The sequence below is a fragment of the Trachemys scripta genome, chromosome 6 (genome assembly GCF_013100865.1).
Source record: "Trachemys scripta elegans isolate TJP31775 chromosome 6, CAS_Tse_1.0, whole genome shotgun sequence".
Taxonomy (NCBI): Eukaryota; Metazoa; Chordata; order Testudines; family Emydidae; genus Trachemys; species Trachemys scripta.
The window spans coordinates 38,023,444-38,046,553 of record NC_048303.1 but is presented as its reverse complement, the minus strand read 5'-3'; the positions used below and the strand labels follow the sequence as shown (position 1 = coordinate 38,046,553).

At 39.6% G+C, this 23,110-nt stretch overlaps 1 protein-coding gene across 1 annotated transcript in view; it reads left to right on the top strand.

Moving 5' to 3' along the window:
* Positions 1-23,110, top strand: part of ADAMTS6 (ADAM metallopeptidase with thrombospondin type 1 motif 6) — a gene marked incomplete in the record, with an annotated part of 313,682 nt that overhangs the window by 223,840 nt on the left and 66,732 nt on the right. The window contains 4 exon segments of the mRNA XM_034773659.1: positions 9,578-9,680; positions 15,116-15,249; positions 18,941-19,064; positions 19,442-19,522. Of these exon segments, the coding sequence (XP_034629550.1) occupies positions 9,578-9,680; positions 15,116-15,249; positions 18,941-19,064; positions 19,442-19,522 (442 nt within the window).

The window sequence follows — 23,110 nt, the reverse complement described above, 5'->3', positions numbered from 1 at the left end:
GATGCTTCATGGCTAACACCATTAGAAAAAAATTGCTCAAGACTGTGCAAGAAAGTAATTCTAAATAGTAGAAAGTCTTCAACTAGGAGTACTTATCTGACTAAATAGAAGGGTCTTTCCATCTGGTCCTGCCAGAAAGATGTTCCTCTGGAGCAAGCCCCCATCTGTCTTCTCTATGCAAAACATCAGTGTCTAGCAGTTAACTTTATCAAATTTCATATGGCAGCTATCTCAGCTTTCCTTCCTTCGGTGAATAACAGATCTTTTTTTCCTCAATCCCATTGCTCTCAGGTTTTTGAAAGTGCTGGATATACCCAGAGGTGCAAGAACCTATTCCCCCATGGTATCTGAACCTGGTATTAGTAAAATTAATGGAACCACCTTTTGAACCACTCACAACTTGTTCTCTACTCCACCTCTCTATCACGGTGTTGTTTTTGAGTGCAATTACCTTGGCAAGTAGAATGGGTGAGTTGAGAGCTCTGGTTTCACTGCCTCCCTATATGGTCTTTTACCAAGGACAAGGTTTACCTTTGCCCTCAAATGAAGTTCCTGACAAAAGTGTTTTCCAACTTTCACATTAATCTAATTGCCAATTTCCTTCCCAAAGTCTCATATTCATAGAGATGAAGAAAAGCTCCCCTTTTTACATAATAGAAGAGCTTTAGCTTTTTACCTAGACCAGACTAAATCATTTAGATCATCCTCACAGTTGTTTATTGCAGTGGCAGACAGAATGAGAGGCCACCCAGTACCCTCTCAGAGGATTTCCTCTTGGATTTTATAGTGTATTCATTTGTGTCGCCAGTTGGCTGATGTCATTCCACCAACTAAAATGCTAGCCCATTTGGCAAGAGCAGAAGCAGCATCTGTGGCTTTCCTAGCACAAGTTCCTAATTTGGACATTTGCAAAGTGTCAGCTGAGTCATCAGTACACACATTTGCTTCGTGTTACACTATAGCTCTTCAATCCAGGAACAATGCCATATTTGGGAGTGTTGGTCTACATTCAGTTCAAAGAGACTCAGTTCCTACTTCCAGATCAATCTGCTTGCGAGTCCCCTACAGTGCAATGGACATGTGCAACACATCTCATAGAACAATCGTTACAGAAAGATAGGTAACCCTTTATTTCCTACAGTAGTGCCTAGTAGGTCCCACCAAGAATGGAGCTCCAGTGTGCTAGATATAGCAGTAGACAGTCCCTGCCCCAATCTAGTTAGGTTTATAATCTAACTAGAATTGTTCTGAATCTGAGGGCATACAGAAATAAACTCAGAAAAAGCTTAATGTAATCTTATAATTGTAGGTAACTATATACAATATCTGAAATTGGATCCAGGGCCGCCCAGAGGCAGGGGCAAGTGGGGCAATTTGCCCCGGGCCCTGCAGGGGCCCCCACGAGAATATAGTATTCTATAGAATTGCAACTTTTTTTTATGGAAGGGGCCCGCGAAATTGCTTTGCCGCAGGCCCCCTGAATCCTCTGGGCGGCCTGACTAGATCTCTTTACTGATAGGGTTCCTCTTTAATACTTCTAATACAATGTGTGGGGAATATTCATTTTTCTCATTGTATCTTTCCATTGAGATATCACATCAAACAATTTAATAGTTAATCTGGTGGCCTCTTGAAGACTTCTGCAATTCTTTTGTATGGTTCTGAAGCCTCCTCAATATCATCACTTGGAACCTTATGTGATTCTGGGTTATCTTCTTAATCCTTGTATTATAGTTTTGCAGCTGGGTGGGAAACAGTTCTCCCATCCTCTGAAAAATGTTATTATTTCAAAAACTTTTCTGTTTCACAGCAGGACAAAAATAGATCATTTGAAATGTTCCATGCAAAAGAACAAGACTGACTCTGTAGTCCAGTGGTTAGGCCACTCATGTTGGATATGGGAGACCTAGCTAACTCTTTTAGAATTCTTGCATGCAAGTTATTCATACCTGCTGATTTAAACATTTATTATCCCCAGAAGATGTTTAACATGCTCCTTAGTTACTAGTGGACTTGAATGTATTTCATCATCCTCATGTAATATAAGTAAGTATCTTGCCTCTTTCCAAACGGAACCAAAATATTTATTGAATATTTGAATACTTCTTCCCTTTCTACATCATCATTATTAATAATTTTATCACCTCTATCTAGCAATGAGCCTATCCAATTGCTACAATTTCTTTTGTTCCTAATATATTATTTTAAACTCTTTAATGTCCTAAGTGCTACCACCCTTGGATTTTCCCCTGATACCTTAGATTCCCATATCAGTTTTCTACACTTCATAACTTCTCATTTATATTTATTGATCTCTGTTTCCTGTGCACTGGTGTTCTAATGAATCCATGTGCAATAGTGTCAGCACAGGGTCATGGACAGCCTGGCCTAGGCATTAGCATCAGGCACAGGCTGAGGGGCCAGGAGCCAATTACTAGCTATCAGACTGGGTTAGCATGCCAGGAGATCAGACTCAAGAGACAAACTAGAGGGCAGAGATCAAGAGGCAGTTACCAAGAGTGAGAATACCGGGAGGTCAGGATTGGGAGATGGAACCAGAAGACAGGAACCAGGATGCAGTTTCCCAGAGTCAGGATACCAGGCGGTCAGGATCATATAGCAGGAACAGGTAAACACTATACCAGCAGTCTATGGCAGGGTGAAGTTCAAGTTTTACAGACAAATTCTTTTTCCTCCTCTGCAGCCCAGCCAGGAACCTTGGAGCTCTCCCAATCAGAGAGTAGTGATTTGAGGGTTTGTGGGCAGTTGGGCTTCATGGGCCCACTCCCACATGCTATCTGTGAGCTGCTGGGTGCAGGATTGGCGTGTGATAACTCAGGACCCCCTTGGACCTGCATTCAAGACCTGTAGGAGCTGACACATAAATGCCCAGATAATCTTTTAGTGCTGGACTTAACAGTGTACAAAACACATATCTAATACTAATTTCCTGTCCTTTTTTGAATTTTAGTTTTAAAGGAAAAAACTACTGTCATTTTATGAGGTTAGCTAAAATTTTAGTCCAAGTTTGAATGATTACAACAATTTATATAATTACTTTTTGAAATATATATTACATTTTATTATGCTGAGAGGTAAATATAGTAATACCTGTCTTAAGTAAATATTGGGAGAGACCAACAAAAATCCAGTGCTTAATGGAGGCTGCCATTAATAAAGGAGGAGCAGAATGTACTCAATACATTTGGGCATATTTTAGGGTGATTTCTTAAGACTAATTGTCTAACAAGAGTGTCCTCCTGTGCAGATTTCACTATACTAACCTCTGTGTACTATGGTTTAACATGCCTTAATTGTATTGTGTGACATGGATTTTTCCCTTGATTCTTCTCTGTGCCTCTCTCTTTTCCACTCTGGTCCCATTCTCCCCGCATCCCAATTTAATTTGAAATCAGTACCATTCAGGGCTTTTCAGCTTTCTTACACTCATTCTTTACTATCTGCCTGTTGTATCTTTGAGGAATTTGCTGACTGACTTTTGTTCCTCTTGCTCTCTTTTTACTTCTGGGTGCTGTAATGTCCCTGGTGACTCATCATCATCATTTTCTCACAACTATTTTTGCTCTGCTTAATTCTTGATTTCATTCTTTTTGCCTTTTCTAACACAGAGATGGATTGCATATAGGTTTTTTCTAAATCCTTACTGCTTTCTGTTTTTTACTCATATTTCTGATCATATTTTTCTTTCCCAATTTCTCCTTTTATACCTCTCTCTCTTTCCTTAATCTTAATTCTTTTATACTTACGTTGCTTTTTCTCTATCCTAATTTCAACTCCCTACCTTTTCATTTATTCAGTATCCTGGCCATTTCATTCGTACTGACATCTTCAGTTGCACTTACATCTTCAGTCTGGAATTAATGTCTTTTGCTTCTTTCACAATGCAAATTCAGGCCCAACTTTAGTTTACTTTTGATCTTAGAATTCAGTCAACTGATATTCATTGGCTAGAATGCCACTGGTAAAAAGTCTGGCATTCTTTAAGCTTTTATTTCTACCTATCTTCATTGCTCTTTGCAGTCAAATACTCTTTTACCAAACTTTTTATATCTAAATCTTGTGTTTCATGGCATCTTTTCACCATATTAGAGTCTCAGTTTAAGTAGTCAATGGGATGAAGTAGTCAGTCTTCATTAAATTCTCACCTTTTCTCACTGGCACTTTCAGAAGTATGTGTTGTAATAAAGTAACTCTTTGCTATTCAGACTACAGTCTTCAGTACATCTAGAATATAAATCTGGAATCTGCATAAGAAGGCACAGTCCCTTTATTATTATTACTGTGATGATCTGTAATGATAACTGGAAGTTGACAATCTCTTTTTAAAAATTTTAATAGAAACCCCTTTTATCTTTATAAGGATATAAGTTAATTCAGGCTTGCAGCAATTTAAATTGCACTAGAACTCTGATAATCAGTGTTACCCATTTGTTATATAGCAATTTCTTTAAGGTTTAAAAAAATCGAAAATCGCTGAGACTTGCAGATTGATTCAAGATTTATGATGGACTTTATTGCTAGTCAATTTTTGAAAGGCGAAGAATGTTTGATTAATGTAAACATTAAGAGTCTGCAAAACGGTCGTCATTTGTATGAACAATTTGTTTGTACCCTTTCCTTTCTGTTGGGATTTTGTGTAGTGTCAGCATTCATTACTCCTCAAGTAATTTAAAAAAGTATTACTCCTTAAAGTTCCTAGTATTCATAAACAAAAAAAAAGCTTCTTAGACTTCATTTTTCACTCAGAAATGAAGTAATGCTCCTGCCATTGACCATTTTCATTCTTTGAAATCAGCATACACAACTCCTACTAGGCATATTCCTTAAAGGCTTTCAAAACAATATTTGACTTTTTAGTTGAGAAGACATCTCCTAATAGAAACATTGAGATCAGCAGAAAAGAGCTAATGAGTACTGGAAACAAAAAGATGATAGAAAGAACACAGTAATCAGAAATGTATTTCCTATCACCAACCATCTCAGTAACTGATATAAAAATATACATATTGCCCTAAGCCTCAAGACTTTTAATCAAAAATTAATTTATAAAGTGCTATGAGAAATGGAATCCATGTAACAATTCTTCCTCAAGCCTCACTTGAATAAAGATGAGTAGCAGCTGCACACTCTGGACATAAGAACAGTGTTAGCTTTCTACTTCAACTAGTCCAAACAGTTCTGCTTGTTTTCACGGCTGTTTGTGGCAAACATGGACAGGATGAAAGGGCCAGGGGACAGGGTCTTGGAGCCGCAGCCCGGCCATGGCAAGAGCCACCTGCACAGCTGTGAGGAGCCACGGACCCTCCACCTGCCCTGGGCAGGGAGCTCTGGGGATGTGGACAGAGGATGGGGGTTGCTCTCGTCCCCCCTACCACAGGCAGGTGGAGGGTCTGTGGCTCTACAGCTGCTGTCCTGGCTGGGGGGAGAGGGGGGCAGGGCCTTAGGGGGAAGCGTAGAGGCAGGGGCAAGGCCCCTTTCAAAAAGTGGGAGGACCATGGCTCCTTGGCTCCTCCTGTTCCAGTGCCCCTGTATCTTGTGCTTTAGAGTACAGCAAGATGCAGGTGTCATATTGTCACTCAGTATCACTGAGCTTGAAGGCGAGCACCTGAAGACTCTAAATCCAGCCTTCACCTATCAAGAGTATTTAAAAGGATTCAGCCTCAAAGCAGGATCCTGAGATGAGTCCCTTGACCTGGTTACATTCACTGACAGCAAGTGCCCATGTTGAAACAGACCCATTCACCTCTTCAAGCCTAGCAGATCTCTTTTACCAGTTTTATGCTGAAGTGGTCTGCATCATCAAAGCAAAAGTCTTCAGAGTATATCGTGGCTTTGACACCTTTGTTATGTCAATTCATAAAGTTAATGTTATTGAGCTCTTAGTCCTTTAGCAATCGGACATTACAACTGCAGCAGTACCAAAAACTAGAAAACACACAAAGAGAGCTGGACTTCATTACACCACTATCAAAGACTGACTCTGGGCTTCTCTGTATTGTACTGAAGTCTCCAGCTACCCTTCTCCAAGTGCAATATTTGGAGAACAACTCAGAGGTTCTAAGTATGGCAGTATATGGTGAGTAAATTACTCCAGTCATTCAGGTTTGTAACTGAAGTGACCTCAGAGATGACAGTATCATAAGGGGAAGTTCTATGGCCTGTGTTAACTAGATGATCACAATGATCTCTTCTGGCCTTAGAATCTATGAATCTGTCAGTCATTTATTCATAGTGCGGCTGTACTAATGTTGATGCAGGTCAGAGCTGAAGGAGCTCTGTTTGCATCCAGATTAATACCCACTCTGTTTGCCTCCAAGTCAGTCCAGCACAGGTGATGACTGTAGAGTTGAAGCCAGCCTCTGTGTTTTGGTTGGGAAATCCTATCAGAATGATGTTTTTAAAGAATGGCAATTTTACGTACAAGTTTTTTCAATTTATCATTCATATAATTCTCTCTCACTTCCCCTCAAAGTTTGGGATGGTATTTTTCAGGTGATGTGTTTTTCTGTCTTTAGAGATAAACCAGATATATGTTTGTATTACATACAAAATACCTGTTAAAATGATATCATTTAGATTGGAGCATGAGCTTTCGTGGGTGAATACCCACTTCATCGGATGCATGTCTAATGAAGTGGGTATGCACCCACTAAAGCTCATGCTCCAATACATCTGTTAGTCTATAAGGTGCCACAGGACTCTTTGCTGCTTTTACAGATCCAGACTAAGACAGCTACCCCTCTGATACTTGACATCATTTAGATTGCAAAGTCAAGCATACTAAAGTTTGGAAATGTCAGATATACCTTTGACCATGTACTCATAATATGTCCTGTCATGTTTCCACCCTGTGCACTGAATAAGGTGGGATCTGTGGAAAAAGTAATATGTAAGATAGTATCACAATGTATATGCAGAGGCAGAATTAAGACTGCACAGGCAACTGTAAAATTATCATTTCCTAACTTAAGTGCTTGATTTTGCAACCTAAATGCCATTGTTTTAACAGGGTTTTTTTGTATGTAATTTCCTAAATAGTCTTTTAAGGAAAAAGATAAAAAGAAATTCTATTATGCACAACTGTGACAATCTCTCCACCTTGAGCAGGGTTTTGAATCTTGAATGTTCAGCATCATAGCACCAACTTCTATCATTTGAAAAGCAGGTCTAACTATGGGCATGTCTATACTTACAGCTAGATCTACACTGCTGTGATCAATGCAGCTTTGTCGATTTAGCGAGTCTGGTGAAGACCCACTAAGTCAATGGCAGAGTGCTCCCATGTCAACTTCTGAACTCCAGTTCCCCAAAAAGATTAAGATATGTTGGCGGGAGAGCGTCTCCCATCAACACAGCTCAGTGTAGACACGGCTGTAAGTCATTCTAAGTTCCGTAAGTTACGGAACTGAAGTAGCATAACTTAGGTTGACTTACAGCTGTAGTATAGACCAGCCCTCGCTAGGCAAAGGCTGTTAGCCTGTGGTGTGAGGCAGAGATAGGTCCAGATGCTGGGACCTAGAGGCAGTCAGTGGGTGTGGAGAGCCTAGCCTGGCCCTTCTCTCTCTCTTTCCCCTGTCCTAGGAGTTAAATGTGCTCTTCTTCCATGTGATGCCCCCAGGGGAAAAAAAAGGATAGGCTGCTTGGGCCATGTGTTGATTCCAGGAAGTTGTTGGGGGGAGTCAGGCCTCCCTATCTTTCTTTCTCCCACCCCTTGGGGAGTTCTGGAGGATCTGACTTCATGTGGCATCTCCAGAGAGTGAGGAGATCACCTGCTGGGTCCAGGTGCTGAGCCTGGGGGATGTGATGTTTACAGGATTTGATCCTGGCCCTGTTCCTGCTACATGTATTGCCCTCAGAGAGGGGCATGTGCTGGGTCCTGATATGCGGGGAGCTCAGCCCAACTCTTTCTCCTCCCCAAGGCTACAAATGCTCTGGCAGCTCTCGGTACAGTGTCTGCTGCTGTTTTGGCAGCAGCATGAGCCCAGCCTTAGAATATTTGTTTATTATTCTGTCAGGCTGCCAGAATTTTCCTGAGGAAAGCTAGAGAAGACAAGTGCCAAATTTTAACAGTTAAACTCTCAGCAATGGCTGAATGGAGTTTCATAGGGCAAAGAGAAGGCACTGCTGTAGCCTGATGGTTCTGCCTCCGTGAATAGCAGAGGCCTGCTGCAAATAAAGATGTTGGAGCTTCTTAAAGGAAAGATTGGAAGAGGGTGGAGGGGTAATTTACGAAGGAAACAGTGCAGAAATTACAGGGCAATGCCATGTTCAGTATTTTATTGTACTTAAAAATATTTTTAAACTTGTAAGAAACTTCTTGCTTAGTTTCCAAGTCATGTTTCTATGGCGTTTATATGATAGGAACTTGAACTACAATATACTGAGAGTTTTGGTGATTATGCAAATATTTGCATAGTGTAGTATGTTTTACCATACTTGTTTATATAACCCCTTTCACAATGAATTCATTCCAGATTTCTGAACACCGCAAACTGGCTTAGAAATATAGGTAGACCAGTAAAAATATAAAAAATGATCTCTGAGGCTGCTTATAAAAATCAGTAATGTTTATTAACAGTTAAAAATTTCTGTCAAACAAGTTCTTCTGTTCTATCTTAAAGACAATATTCTTAATCTGTTTAAAATGTTTTAACTTTACCTTGTAAATCTTGTAGTTGCAGAACTGTAAAAGATAATTTATCTTAGACTATGCTATTTTACACAGATTTCAGAAAAGATCATCTTGCAATGTTAAATTCAGAGGTTAGCAATTAATTGACTTTGTTATTTTGAACCTAAACCTTGCATAGACAAAAAAGTGTAAGTAATAGCAGTGAATTATGTTGTTCCTGTAATTCTTCCTTGGAGAAAACACAGTCTTCAACATCACCAACAGCACCCCAGATGAGAAAACTATTTAATACATGTCTGGGCTCAGTAATTGATTGTGAGGAGTTAATAGGTTAAATGTAAATAGTGATTCCAATTCTTTACATTTGGAAGATGCTTAGAATTGGGATTAAACCTTGTCCAGTCTCATTCTTAGATATAAAATGTTTTTTGTCAAAGTAGCCAGTGAACAATAGTAGGTCTTCAAACTGCAATGGAGTGTTGAATGTGATGTTACGAATCTGTTTCTTGATCTCTTAAATGCATACCTAAGAACAGCTGTGGCAACAGATCCTGAATCTGTCACCAAAAGGTTTTGTGTTTTAGTTTCTTCAGTTGGTTTTTGTATGTGTTTATAAGGAGATACCTGATGGTTTGATTGCAAAGTGAACCGTGACATGATTCTGAGTGTAAAGTTATACGGAAACTGTTGTAACACTTAACTTTGTTTAAGTTACTTCGTGCCTGCCTAAGATTACAAAATAGACACTTTACTCTGAATACCAGTTGTAAAACAATAAAGCAAGTGTCAGAATCAGAGCCACAAAATAAAGGAGTGAGCTAACATAATGTAGTTTAGGACCATTTTATTTTTAAGTAATATAACCATGTCCTTTTTATATGAATGTTAACATCTAATACATTTTTTATTTTAATTTTACTTTAGCCATGTCCTTCAGGGTCCCGTGATTTTCGAGAAAAACAGTGTGCAGACTTCGACAATATGCCCTTCCGGGGAAAGTATTATAACTGGAAACCCTACACTGGAGGTAATGTGTAGCTTGGCAGAGATATAAACGTGACATCTCTGAAAACACTCAGCTGACTAATCTTGAACTTTGATTTTTCAGTAGCCATCTCTTGACCTATTAATTAAAAATACAAAATTCACTGAAGGGCATGTCAATGGAAGGGCCATATTGGTGGTGAACTGGTGTGGTTCAGCTATGAAAATGTGACAGGAGGTGCTATGCAAGAAGAATGCACCACTTCATAGTGTAAAGCCCTTCCCCATCAGCTCCCTTAGCAGCAGCATGCAGAGACTGGACATGGGTGGGTGATCCACTACTCCACTTGGACACTGCAGTGAGGTGTACAGTATAAGAGTCCCAATAGAGTTCCCCTACTTGGAACTCCACCATCCTGGATGGTGTGCATGTACATAAGAGCCATTGAGCTACAACAGCTTCCATTGTGTGGGAAAGGACAGTTTTGTTCCCCTGAGCATCTGTACTGTGCTCAGCATAGCTATTTGTGCCAGATTTTTTTTCCATTTTGGGACAGATTTTTTAGATTTAGTTTATGCCAGCTGTGTGCCTATCATCACTCTGATCAGTTAGCTTGTACGTTGTATGCCTTTCCCCTACAAACTAAAAGATCAAAGCAGAAAAAAGGTAAGCTCTTTAAGACAAGGAATGTCTCTTCCTATGTTTTTGTACAGTATCTGGTACACTGGGCCTCAATCTTGATTGGGAGTTATGGATGCTACAGAATGTAATATAGATAAATTAATAGAATAATTTGCAAATAAATTATACTAATTGCATTGGGAGAATGCTAGGCTAAACTGAAGATATATATATAAATAATATATTTTTTTACATCCCAAGACCTAATTTTCAAGCACTTAAAGAGCTGATGCTATTACTAAAACCAAATTCAGAGCAGTGAGCGGCGGTACCTGCACTGCTTTACATGTTAACCGTAGCAGTAGAGAAACAATCATGGATGTCTCCACTCTGCAATTTCAGCTTCTTGGGGCAGTTAGCAGCTGACATAAGTTAAAGAAATCCTCAACTGCTCTAAGTTACTTCACAGTGGCCCCATGACTGGCAGAATGCAAAGATGAGCTTTGCATCGCCTTCTCTCCTGGCTTGTGCTGTTTGTTCTTCAGCCATAGTCAAGGATCTGTCCCACCGTTTCTTTCTTTTCCTCTTTTTTGCTCCTTAGAAGAAAAAGGAGAGATGGAGAAGGATGGTCTTTTGATTTAGATACAGGGCTATTAGTCAGTAAACAGGGGTCCTTACTTCATGCCGACTTTCCCACACTTCCTGTCCCCAATCTTGGGCTATCCTTGGGCCGGTTAAGCCCTAGCACAGATTAGAGCAACATCTGGGCTGCTTTAATTTCTGTTTGATTGCCAGTAACGCCCTGATCTACCTCCTTCATCCAGTCACACCCCCTGCCAACTTTATGCTTTCAACAGTTTAGCTAGCTTTGCAGTCATTTGGCTACTGAAGTGACACAGGATCTGTCCCTCCATTGTTGACTCTAAGGGGCAGAGATCTTGTCTAAGGATTTGCTTTGTAAAAATAGTGGGCCAAATTCTGTTCTCAATTACTCCAGATTACACTGGCATGACTGAGAGGAGAATTTCACTCAATTGGGATACAGGCAGTATATTCATGATGTTGTATTCTAGAGTTTTGATAATGTATAAAAATTATTTGATTTAAGCTTTGACTGTTATATACCCTTAATAATACCTTAGCTATCTAATGAAAATCCTTGCTGGCCTTAAAGAATGTGATACGATTGTCACGAAAAGACTTGGATTTAATTTTTTTCAAGCTTAAGCATGTATAATATGTTTTTTCTTCTTCTACATTTTCATCATCTTATAGGCATGATAGGTGTAGTTTTGCCCATACTTGAACCAAACAATGAATGACAGGATCAGGGCAGGGTGCAGATTTTGGTTTTATCTTGTAGCTGATTCATTCTTCCTTTATACAGGAGATGGTTTTTTTTTTTTTTTAAACAGAATGTCTGGTGAGACAATATTTTTCTATTTGGTCTCAAGTTTCAATAGCAAGTCTTCAGCAGAATTTCCTATCTAGGAAGTTAATTATCTGATTTTTCCTATAACCCTACTCAGATAGAACCACTGTGATCATCTAGTCTGATCTCCTGGATAATGTTGGCTATAAGACTTCCCTAATTAATTCTTATTTGAACTAGGGCATGTCTTTTTAGAAAAACATACAATCTTGATTTAAAAATTTCCAGAGCTGGGGAACACACCATAACCCTCAGTAAATTGCTCCAATGTTTAATTATCCTCACTGTTAAAAAATGTGACCTTATTTCTAGTCTAAATGTGTCCAGCTTGAGCTTCCAGCCATTAGATATTGTCCACTAGACTAAAGAGCCCTCTGTTATCAAATTTTTGTTTCCTAGGTAAGTACTTAAAGAGTGGTCAAATCACTCTAACCTTCTCTTTGATAGAGCTAAATAAATTGAGTTCCTTAATTCTGTCTCTACAAGGCATGTATTCCAATCTGTTAGTCATTCTCTGAAGCCTCCCCTATTTCTTAATAGCTTTGTATTGTGGACACCACAACTGGACACAGAATTCTAGTAGCAGTCACACCAGTGCCAAATACAGAGGTAATATAACCTCTGTGCTTCTCCAGCGTTCCCATTTACACATTCAAGATCATAGTAACTCTTTTGGCCACACTTTTACATTGGGAGCTCATGTTCAGCTGATTTTCCACCATGACTCCCCAAGTCTTTTTCAGGTCACTGCTTCCCAAAATAGAGTGCCCCCCTATCCCATAGGTAGACCAATCTTGGTTCTTAACAATGACTTTACATTTAGCCATTTTGAAAGGCATATTGTCTGCTTTGCCCAGAGTAATCCAGTTCTCTCTGTCTTAGTGACCTGTTCTCTTCTTTATTTACCACTCTTCCAGTCTTTGTCTCTTCTTTATTTACCACTCTTCCAGTCTTTGTCTCATCTGCCAACTGGATCAGTTGGAGTAGGGCTGTCAAGTGATTAAAAAAATTAATCGCGATTAATCATGCTGTTAATAATAGAATACAATTTAAATATTTTTGGATGTTTTCTACATTTTCAGTTACATCACTGAATACAAAGTGTACAGTGCTCACTTTATATTTTTTGTTACTACAAATATTTGCAATGTAAAAAAACCCCCAAAAGAAATAGTATTTTAATTCACCCCATACAAGTACTGTAGTGCAACCTCTTGATAATGAAAGTTGAACTTACAAATGTAGAATTATGTACAAAAAATAACTGTACTCAAAAATAAATGTAAATAAAAATAAAATGTAAAACTTTAGAGCCTACAAGTTTACTCAGGCCTACTTCTTGTTCAGCCAATCACTCAGACAAACTAGTTTGTTTACATTTGTGGAAGATAATTCTGCCTGCTTCTAATTCACGTTACCTGAAAGTGAGAATAGGCATTCGCGTGGCACTGGTGTAGCCAGTGTCGCAAGATATTTATGTGCCAGATGCGCTAAAGATTCATATGTCCCTTCATGCCTCAACTACCATTCCAGAGGACATATGTCCATGCTGATGACGGGTTTTGCTCGATAATGATCCAAAACAGTATGGATCAACGCATGTGCATTTCATCATCTAAGTCAGAGATGCCACCAGCAGAAGGTTGATTTTCTTTTTTGGTAGTTTGGGTTCTGCAGGTTCTGCATCAGAATGTTGCTCTTCTAAGGCCTGGGCTACACTATCCAGCTACAAAAGTGCCATGCGAACGCCTGTTCTCACTTTCAAGTGACATTGTAAATAAGAAGCAGGCAGCATTACCTCCAGCAAATGTAAATAAAACTAGTTTGTCTTAGCGATTGGCTGAACAAGAAGTAGGACTGAGTGAACTTGTAGGCGCTAAAGTTTTACATTGTTTTATTTTTGAGTGCAGTTACGTAACAAAAAAACCCTACATTTGTAAGTTGCACTTTCACGACAACGAGATTGCACAACAGCAGTGGTCTCCAAAGTGGGGTGCGCAAGAGGATCCAGCACGGCAGGGGGTGCATGCTCAAAATTTTTTTACTGATAGGGGTGCACGATCAAAAACATTTGGAGTCCACTGCACTACAGTACTTGTATGAGGTGAATCAAAAAATACTATTTCTTTTGTTTATCATTTTACAGTGCAAATATTTGTAATCAAAAATATAAAGTGAGCACTGTACACTTCGTATTGTGTGTCATAACTGAAATCAATATAATTTAAAATTTAGAAAACATACAAAGTATTTATATTAAATTTCAATTGCTAGTCTATTATTGTTTAACAGTGCGATTAAAACTGCAATTTATTTTGATTAATTTTTTTAATCACAATTAATTATTTTGAGTTAATTGCATGAGGTTAACTGTGATTAATTGATAGCCCTAATTAGGAGTGCTATCCATTAACCTAAAAATATACTGAAAGCCTGTGTCCTGTTTGGGACATTTTGAATGTAAGCCTTAAGACTGCTAAGCAGGATATTTCTGTTCGTTATCCTATCATAAAAAACAAAAGAAAAGTGACCTAATTAATGATATTATTGCTACTCCATGCTAGCTAGTAATGGTGAAATAAGAATAGAAATCTTTGCTGTATATTTTGTTCATTGCCCACTCTTCACACATATGAAAAGCTGTGCTCAAGAACTGTGTCTAATGCCTTGTTATTATATAGTTGTTAAGGATCCTTTTTGGTGCCATGTGAGATAGTGTTTATGACCTAATTTTTAAAAATTAGGTCTTTTTGTGCTTACAGTTTGTGCTTGCAAATAATTATGATCCCAGTACCTCCCAGTATCGTCAGTGGTTGCTGAAGGGCATTTAGCACCTCGCAGATGTGCTTGTAAATTATTTGCTGAGCAAATGAGGGCTCCTAGATATCCAATTAATGGATTGTTCTACAAGTCAAGTAATTAGACATTTAATGTCCTCTTATGTCAACAAAATATTGAGCCAGCAGAATTATAAGCAGTCAAGAAAAGGGAGGGCAGGTTAAATTCACTTTAAATTCAGGCCCTACATCTCAAAACATTGTTCATTTTATTAGGTATATTGTGAACTTTACTATATTTCAAAACTGGAAAGTACAGTAACCATCGCTATACTAATGTTAGTGCTTTTTAAATAACATCTATGTATTTTCAATTGTTCAGCAGGCATTAGGGTGGTATTATCATTAAAGACTTTCACCTTAACTCACCTGTAGGCTGTTTTGCTGTAATCTGAAGTAATCTTTTTAGAGAGAAAGAATCAAGTACAGAAATTACTTGGAAGGATTAAAGAAAGCTTATAAATCTGTCTGTATTCAGATGGGAGAAGAGACTATCCATTTCCAGTCTGATTTTGTATATGCTTTTAAAATTGGTTCTTACCTTTTCAGGAACTGTCCATTAATTTTGTATTTGTTTTGTTGTTTAGGAGGGGTTAAACCATGTGCATTAAACTGCTTGGCTGAAGGTTACAATTTTTACACTGAACGTGCCCCTGCAGTAATAGATGGAACTCAGTGCAATGCTGATTCGCTGGATATCTGTATCAATGGAGAATGCAAGGTAGCATGTTTTAATAAAAACTACGTTTATGCATTACTTCATATTGTCTAGTATTTATCAGCAGTAATTTTGTATAGCATTTTAGTTGCAGTACTTTTTTAAAAATCTTAGATAAAAAAGGATTGTTGACAGTAAAAGTTAATTTCTTAAATAAGCTGTGAGCCTGAGACAAGGGAAAGGAAGACTGCAAAAATTAGGCAAATTATTATGAGTTGCGATAAGCTTTCATTAGAAATTGCAGTAGACTTGTAATCAGAGCAGTCACCTCCAGAGCACCCACTTATAGCCAGAGGTCATTCTGACACATCCTGCCTGTTTCCCCCTCTTCAAGGCCCCTGAAGAACTGCAGTCCACAGTATTTAAAACATTCCATATCTCTCTCCCTTTAGGTAGGGAGCCCCCCAGCTCTTTTTCCCAGAGCTGGGTCACACTTCAGACACTACTCCCAGACTTTTCCTGACTGCAGCTCAGCCTCCAGGCTCTGACTTCCTTTTGCTCTAGCGGTCTTCCTAGCTGGGATACAACTCCTCTAGTCTGAGGATCATCCTTTCAGGAGTCTTTCCTCTTTCTCTGCAGCATCTACCATAGCTTCCTAACATTCCCACCCTCCCTACACCTTTCTGCTGCCTTTAGAGGGGAATCAGGCCCCATCAAGACTGGTAACACAGCACAAATGGGGTGGTGCAGTTCCTTCATTAATTAGTGTTGGCTGGCCCCAGGCCTCCAACCCCAAAGGGGCAAGCCACCCTATTGCAAGGCTAAATTAGAATCCTTTATTTAGTCTCTTTTGGCTTCTCCTCATCTCTGGTGTCTGTTGGAGGACCAGTAATTGTAGGGACCAATTGATTAAAAGCATGTGCTTAAGTTCTTTGCTGAATTGAGGCCTTTTTGGGATGAATAGTAGTATAACCATAAATGTGGCAGTAAGTACTCCATCTTCCTTAAATATCACATAACTGCCACATTTATGGTTATACTACTATTCATCAGGGGTGCGATTTCAGAAAAAAAATATGTCAGCATATAGAATGTTATACAATGCTATCCTGCAAAATCTGAAGTGCAGGCAAAAAATGAAAGACCTAATGGAGCATATAGACCTATGAAAAATCTGTGGGGGCTCAGATAGCAAATGATGCCCCTGCTATTCATTCCAATAAAACCTCAGTTCAGCGAAACACTTAAGCACATGCTTAATTTTAAGCATATGAGTAGTGCTATTGACTCAAAAAAACCCTGACTTCTTTGAGACTTCACATGCTTAAAGTTAAGTCCAGTCTTAAGTGCTTTGTGGAACCAAGACCTAAAGATTTTTTTTATGATTGAATCAAAGATGATGAGATCAAATTGTTTCTAACTAAGAAAGATGACACAATTAGCACCAAAGATTTGCCATGTATTAGCAAACCAAATCACAGATCAGACAAAAAAATCACAATAAATACTATCCCAGTATGCTAAAAATATGTGAAGATGCTAGAAAACAGCTATTACTTTTGATGATTATTTTAAAACTGACTATGCCAGATATTACAAGTATTTCCACAAAAATGGGCCCCATCAGGATTAAAATACAAGGGAATGTATTTGATAAAACTGAATTTAAATCTTTCACACAGTTGCAAGAAAAATATAAATTAAAACCAGGAGGTTTGCATTTTCTTATAGTTAAGGTATTAATTAGTAAATGAGCAGAAATGGAGATTAGATTTATTCCCAATAGAGGACTACATAAGGAAACACAGGTTAGTCAGATCTCGGTTTTGCTTTTTGTAATCAGTAAAAAAGTCCAAATTTTTATGATTGTATTCATTTGCCTAGCAGTGAAAACATTTTGCAACTTTAACTTCTGTGATCATATCTGTATTATTTATAAACAAGATGGTAGAAAATTCACATTTTCCCCCATATGTTCATGTGGCTGCCTTATGTTCTGTTTTGGAGATCATTTGATTCTTCTTTTTATTATATAATCATCTGAGGAAGTGTAAAGCTGCAGTTTTCCTCCATGTAGACATCCGGGGTGGGGCTCATCCCTCGCAGGGGCGAGTGGGAGCCAGGCCGCCTCACTACACGAGGCTGGGGAACAGATCAGTCTCGCAGGTCCAAGCCCTAAGCCAGGGCGGGGTCGCAAGCAATCAGTAGTCCCGGGCTCAGGCCCTCAGGCAGGGGCTGAGCAAACAAACAGTTCAGGGCTCAGGCCCTCAGGCAGGGGAGGAGGAGAGACTGCCACACAGCGTGGGGGGCAGGGGGGAACACAGGCCCACCCACTCCACTGTGTTCCAACCCAGGGCCCTGTCAGCAGCAATCCATCTGCTGCTGGGTCAGTGGGGATCCTGACCGCAACACACTGACATGGGTTCGGGGTCTGCTATCCCCGGGCCACTTCCCATCTCCTCCTCCATGGGTACCTGCACGTCCTTAGCCTCGTCCACTGTGTCCCAGATCATGGGCTCCTCAGGGCAGCAAGCGTTGGGTAGATTGGGCGGCTCCTCCAGACCCTCAGTGAGGGGAAGTTCAGTCCGCTCCTCAGGATACCGGGCTTGGGGCCGGCTCAGCCAGTCCTCCTCAGGATACCGGGCTCAGGGCAGGCTCAGCCCAGTAGGCGCTCAGGCACCAGCGTCTGTCCTCTCCCGCAGTCAGGCCACAACTGAGCGCTGGGGCTGGGCCTTTATATTTCCTGTCTCGCCTCTTGACTTCCGGGGTGACTCCGCCCACTCTGGCAGCTGTTCTGGCTTATCCCTCACAGGGGCGAGTGGGAGCCAGGCCGCCTCACTACACTCCTGTTCAGTTTTTCCTCTGTTATTATCCTTCCTTCCCAGCATATATTTTTTCCCATTCTCTGGCTGAGGTGAATCCTTAAATCATGCATAGATATCCCCTCTACATAACATACCACCTGTAAATTTTAATAGCTCCCTTTTCTTCCTGACTCCTCACAGCAGTTCTTCCAATCCTATCAGCTGCTGTTTTCTTGGCATCTTATTTCCAGGTGGTACTGTGGGATAAATGTATTTTTGTGTAACTAATGCTGGAGTTTGGATGCAGGAGAGAATCAAATCCAGATAATACAGAAGCTCTCTCTGCATCCAGTTCAGTCTTTCATTCTGCTTGAGTGTGCAGTGAACTCACATATTTAAGCTTTTATATGAGTTTGTTGTTCTCAAAATAATTGTGATGTCACAAATTTAGCTGCATTACTTTTCTGTAGGATGTGAGAAGATGGTCTGTGAAATGTAAAGGTTTATAGAAACAAAAACAGCACAACATTTATTTTTAAGCAACCATTCAAGGGAGACACAGAAAACAGTGTTTTGTTAGAGAAACCAAAGGTAGAGGAAAATTAGAACATTTGGGGGCACTGTATAGATATTAAATAATAATTGTGTTAAGGTGTAGTACATTAATGTTTGTAAAATACTGTGACATTCTCCTATGAAAAGCACTGTAGGAGCACAAATTATTAATTATCAATAAACTAAATTTGGATCATCTCTGATTTCTGAGTCTCCTTTTCTGGTAACTGAAAATTCTCTTATGATATGGGCCACTCAAAGTGAGGTAGGCAAAGGGAGAACAATCTCAGATACTTAGGAAGAAATCTCTTGAGAAAATATTCAGTATTTTCAGGTAATGATCCAAGAAACCTCCTGAATGCAGTAATATTTGTTCTATCTTTATCTGTTCTCAGCATGTGGGTTGTGATAATATTTTGGGATCTGATGCTAAGGAAGACAGATGCCGTGTGTGTGGAGGAGATGGTAGCACATGTGAAGCCATTGAAGGTTTCTTCAATGATTCATTGCCCAGAGGAGGTAAGTATGCAGATGTAGATCACTCCCTACCCTGTGATTCATTGTATGAAGGTGGACTGTTGTACCCACATGGAACCTCACTGAAAGCTCAAAACATGGAAGATAATATACTAGTATTTCACAGCCAACGTATAAATTAATCAGTGAATTCTGAAACATTGTATGAAGGACTTTATTAATATGTAGAAAGGAGAAACTCATGGCTTCATGTTAGATTCTTGCTATTGTTTTTCACATTTGTGTCTGAGATTTAAAGAGTTCTCTGCTCTCTGGCATAAAAGGCAATGTTCAGGTGCCTTTGAATCCAAAGCATAATTTATTAATTGATAGTTTCACCTAGGTAATAATAATAAACAAGGTTTACCTTTACCTTATAGGCTACATGGAAGTGATTCAAATTCCAAGAGGTTCTGTTCACATTGAAGTAAAAGAAGTGGCTATGTCAAAGAACTACATTGGTAAGAGCTGGTTTAAACACAAGACCTTAATTAACTAGTAATATTTATAAAGTGTTTTTAAGATACTGGAGCAGATTCAATGTTCTGGCTAAGCTTTGCTGGGTGCAGGACCAGGGGAGGTAATATTATCCATCAATTTTAGGTACTTACATGTCCCCATAACCATAGTATCTGATTACCCCACAGTCTGTAACATACTTAACTTTACAACATTCCTGTGAGGTGGGGATTATCTCCATTTTACAGATGAGGAAACTGTGGCACAGAGAAGCTAAAATGACTTGCCCAAAGTCACACAGGAAGCCTGTGGTAGAGCAGGAAATTGAATTCAAGTCCCAAGTTCCAGGCTGCATCCTTTCTCCCTTTAAAGGTGGCTTTAAACCTGCCTTGTACTCTTCTGATCTTGGGGTCAAACAAGTGCCAACCTGATCCATGAAGTAATGATTCTATGGCTTAGAATCATAGAATGATAGAATATCAGGGTTGGAAGGGACCTCAGGTCATCTAGACCAACCCTCTGCTCAAAGCAGGACCAATCCCCAACTAAATCATCCCAGCCAGGTCTTGTCAAGCCTGACCTTAAAAACCTCTAAGGAAGGAGATTCCACCACCTCCCCAGGTAACCCATTCCAGTGCTTCACCACCCGCCTCCTGAAAAAGTTTTTTCCTAATATTCAACCTAAACCTCCCCCACTGCAACTTGAGACCATTACTCCTTGTTCAGTCATCTGCTACCACTGAGAACAGTCTAGATCCATCCTCTTTGGAACCCCTTTTCAGTAGTGGAAAGCAATTATCAAATCCCCCCCCAATTCTTCTCTTCTGCAGACTAAATAATCCCAGTTCCCTCCGCCTCCCCTCATAAATCATGTGTTCCAGCCCCCTAATCATTTTTGTTGCCCTCCGCTGGACTCTTTCCAATTTTTCCACATCCTTCTTGTAGTGTGGGGTCAAAACTGGACACAGTACTCTAGATGAGGCCTCACCAATGCCAAATAGAGGGGAATGATCATGTCCCTCGATCTGCTGGCAATGCCCTGACTTATACAGCCCAAAATGCCATTAGCATTCTTGGCAACAAGGGCACACTGTTGACTCATACCCAGCTTCTCGTCCACTTTAACCCCTAGGTCCTTAGGTCCTTTTCAGGCTTCCCTAAGGACAAAAGAGCAAGCATGGCTAGATGTTTCCCTAACCTGGTTTACGTAACAGTCAGTTCACAAGCATACAAGGCAACACATTTCTCAGTCAAAAGAAACTGATGAGTTAGTTGTTCTGCAACCTAATGAACTGACAATCCTAGGCTGCAGATCTGCTGATTAGGATGCTTTGTTGTCCCTTACCCACAGGAATGCAAATAACTAGCAATGCAAATGCTTGCGAAAGACTGTCTGTGATGTGTGCTAGATGGGAGTGTGGCGGGTAGCTAGCCTTCTAGATAAATTAACCCCACCCACCCATAGTTATTTGCTGTAGTGCTAGTATTGGATGTCTGCTTCCCTCTACCCTGTAATTCAGCAGGATTGTCAGCCTCCTTCCTTTTAGGAGGAAGAGTAACATACTTAGCCCTAGCAATGAGGAATGCTTATTAGACTACTCTCCCTCTCCTCTTCTCCATCCTGCACCAAAAAGTTGTATTGCTGGTGAAATAGCTTCTATATCTTATAACTGACATTTCAAGCAGAGAGACAATGTGGGTGAGGTAATATCTCTTTTATTGGACCAGCTTCAGTTGCTGACAAGGTTTCAAGCTTCTTCTGCCTGAAGCAGAGCTCTGTGTAAGCTTAAAAGTTTGTCTCTCTCACCAACAGAAGTTGGTCCAATAAAAGATATTACCTCACCCACTTTGTCTGTCTAATAGTGTTGGACTGACATGGCTACAACAACACTGCATAGTTCAAGCAGAGGAATGCAGGTCACAGGATATCCTGTCACAGCCATTTCATATTAAGAACCACATTTTCAAAGGGTCAGTTTGTACCTGTAAAATCTGCACTCATGTTACCGCAATTACAATTGAATACAAACCAGGTTCTTGCATCTCTCACTCCATGCTTGAGGGTATATATCAGACAGAAGGGAAACTAGTTTTCTTAGCTACTGCAATTCATTTTGCAAATGCAAAATTGCACAGAACCTCATCCCTTTTGAAAAAAATTGTCTCATATGAAACAATGAAAAAATTATGTGGAAAAATATTTTTATTTGTATTGACAAATCTGTTTTAAAATCTGTTAGGAGAAAACTTTCTAGTTTTATTTTTTTAAACAAATTTAAAAAATCATACAAAATAGTTTGCAGAGAGGTTTATTTTAGTTCTTTGATGTTTGTGCAGTAGTTTTAAATGTTTTCGTGTTTAAATGTCCTGTCCAGTTAATTTAACCTAATTGGATCTTTTGAAGTTAGAGTGGATAAAAATTAGGATTCCGGAAATTTAGATTCTGCTGAGGCCAAATTCTGATCCAATATTCTACTACCAAGCTTTATTCTAATAATTTTTCATACACTTACTCAAAATAGATAACTAGAAAGAAGCACTGCTCCCTTCTTTTAGTATTGTACAACATCATGGTTTGTTCTCTCCTCTACCTGATGAGTTTGGTGGTGGTTCAGCACAGTTTGGGAATTAATAGAAGTTTGTGAGGAAACTCTGGTCCCTTTCCTGGTGACACACCACCATCTCTTCCTGCTCCTTATCATTCTCTTTTCACATACACGTTTCCCTGATATCAATGCCCTTCGCATACAGTCAGGAGTAAACTCTGGAACCCTATAAGAGTGAAAGTTTGAGGACCAAATTCTTCTCTGAGTTACATGTGTAATTTCAGAGTAATTTCAATGAAGTCACTAGAATGAGATTTATATTGAGGTATATTAGAACAAAATTTGGCCTGTGATGGTTACTTGTCTTATTCCTCACTCTTGCAATCTATAAGACAAATCCTAAATTCTCTCCCTATTAAGGTCAATAATTGTTTTGCCTCAGTAAGGACTGACTAAGGATCCATGGCTGGCCTTGAATTTTTAGACTGTCATTTTCCCAATATCAACAAACTTTGGTTACAGAAGCAGATATGAATTCCAAAAAATTGAGTAGTCTTCTTTATTACCTTAACCAAAGAGATCATAGAGTCATAGAGTTTAAGGCCAGAAGGAACCACCAGATCATCTAGTCTGACCTCCAGTGTATCAGAGGCCACTAACACCACCAAGAACCCACTCGCTAAACCCAACAACCTAAATTAGACTAACGTATTACAGTCTACAGGAGACTAGACTACTATGTGCCCCGGGAAGAGAATAGGAGGGACCAAAGTGCATCCTGGCAAGAGACTTGCAGTCACGTGCTGCAAAGGAAGATTTAATCTCCAAGGTCACTGCCAACCTGACGTGGGGGAAAATTCCTTCCTGGCCCCACATATACTAATCAGTTAGATCTTGAGCATGTGAGCAAGAACCAGCCAGCCAAGTACCTGAGAGAGAGAATGCTTAGTGCCACCTCAGAGCAAAAAGAGCATTCAGAGTGAAGTCTGAACGCTTCCTAAAGTCCATTTCATATTTTAGAAACCAAAAAAGGAATCTTTTTGA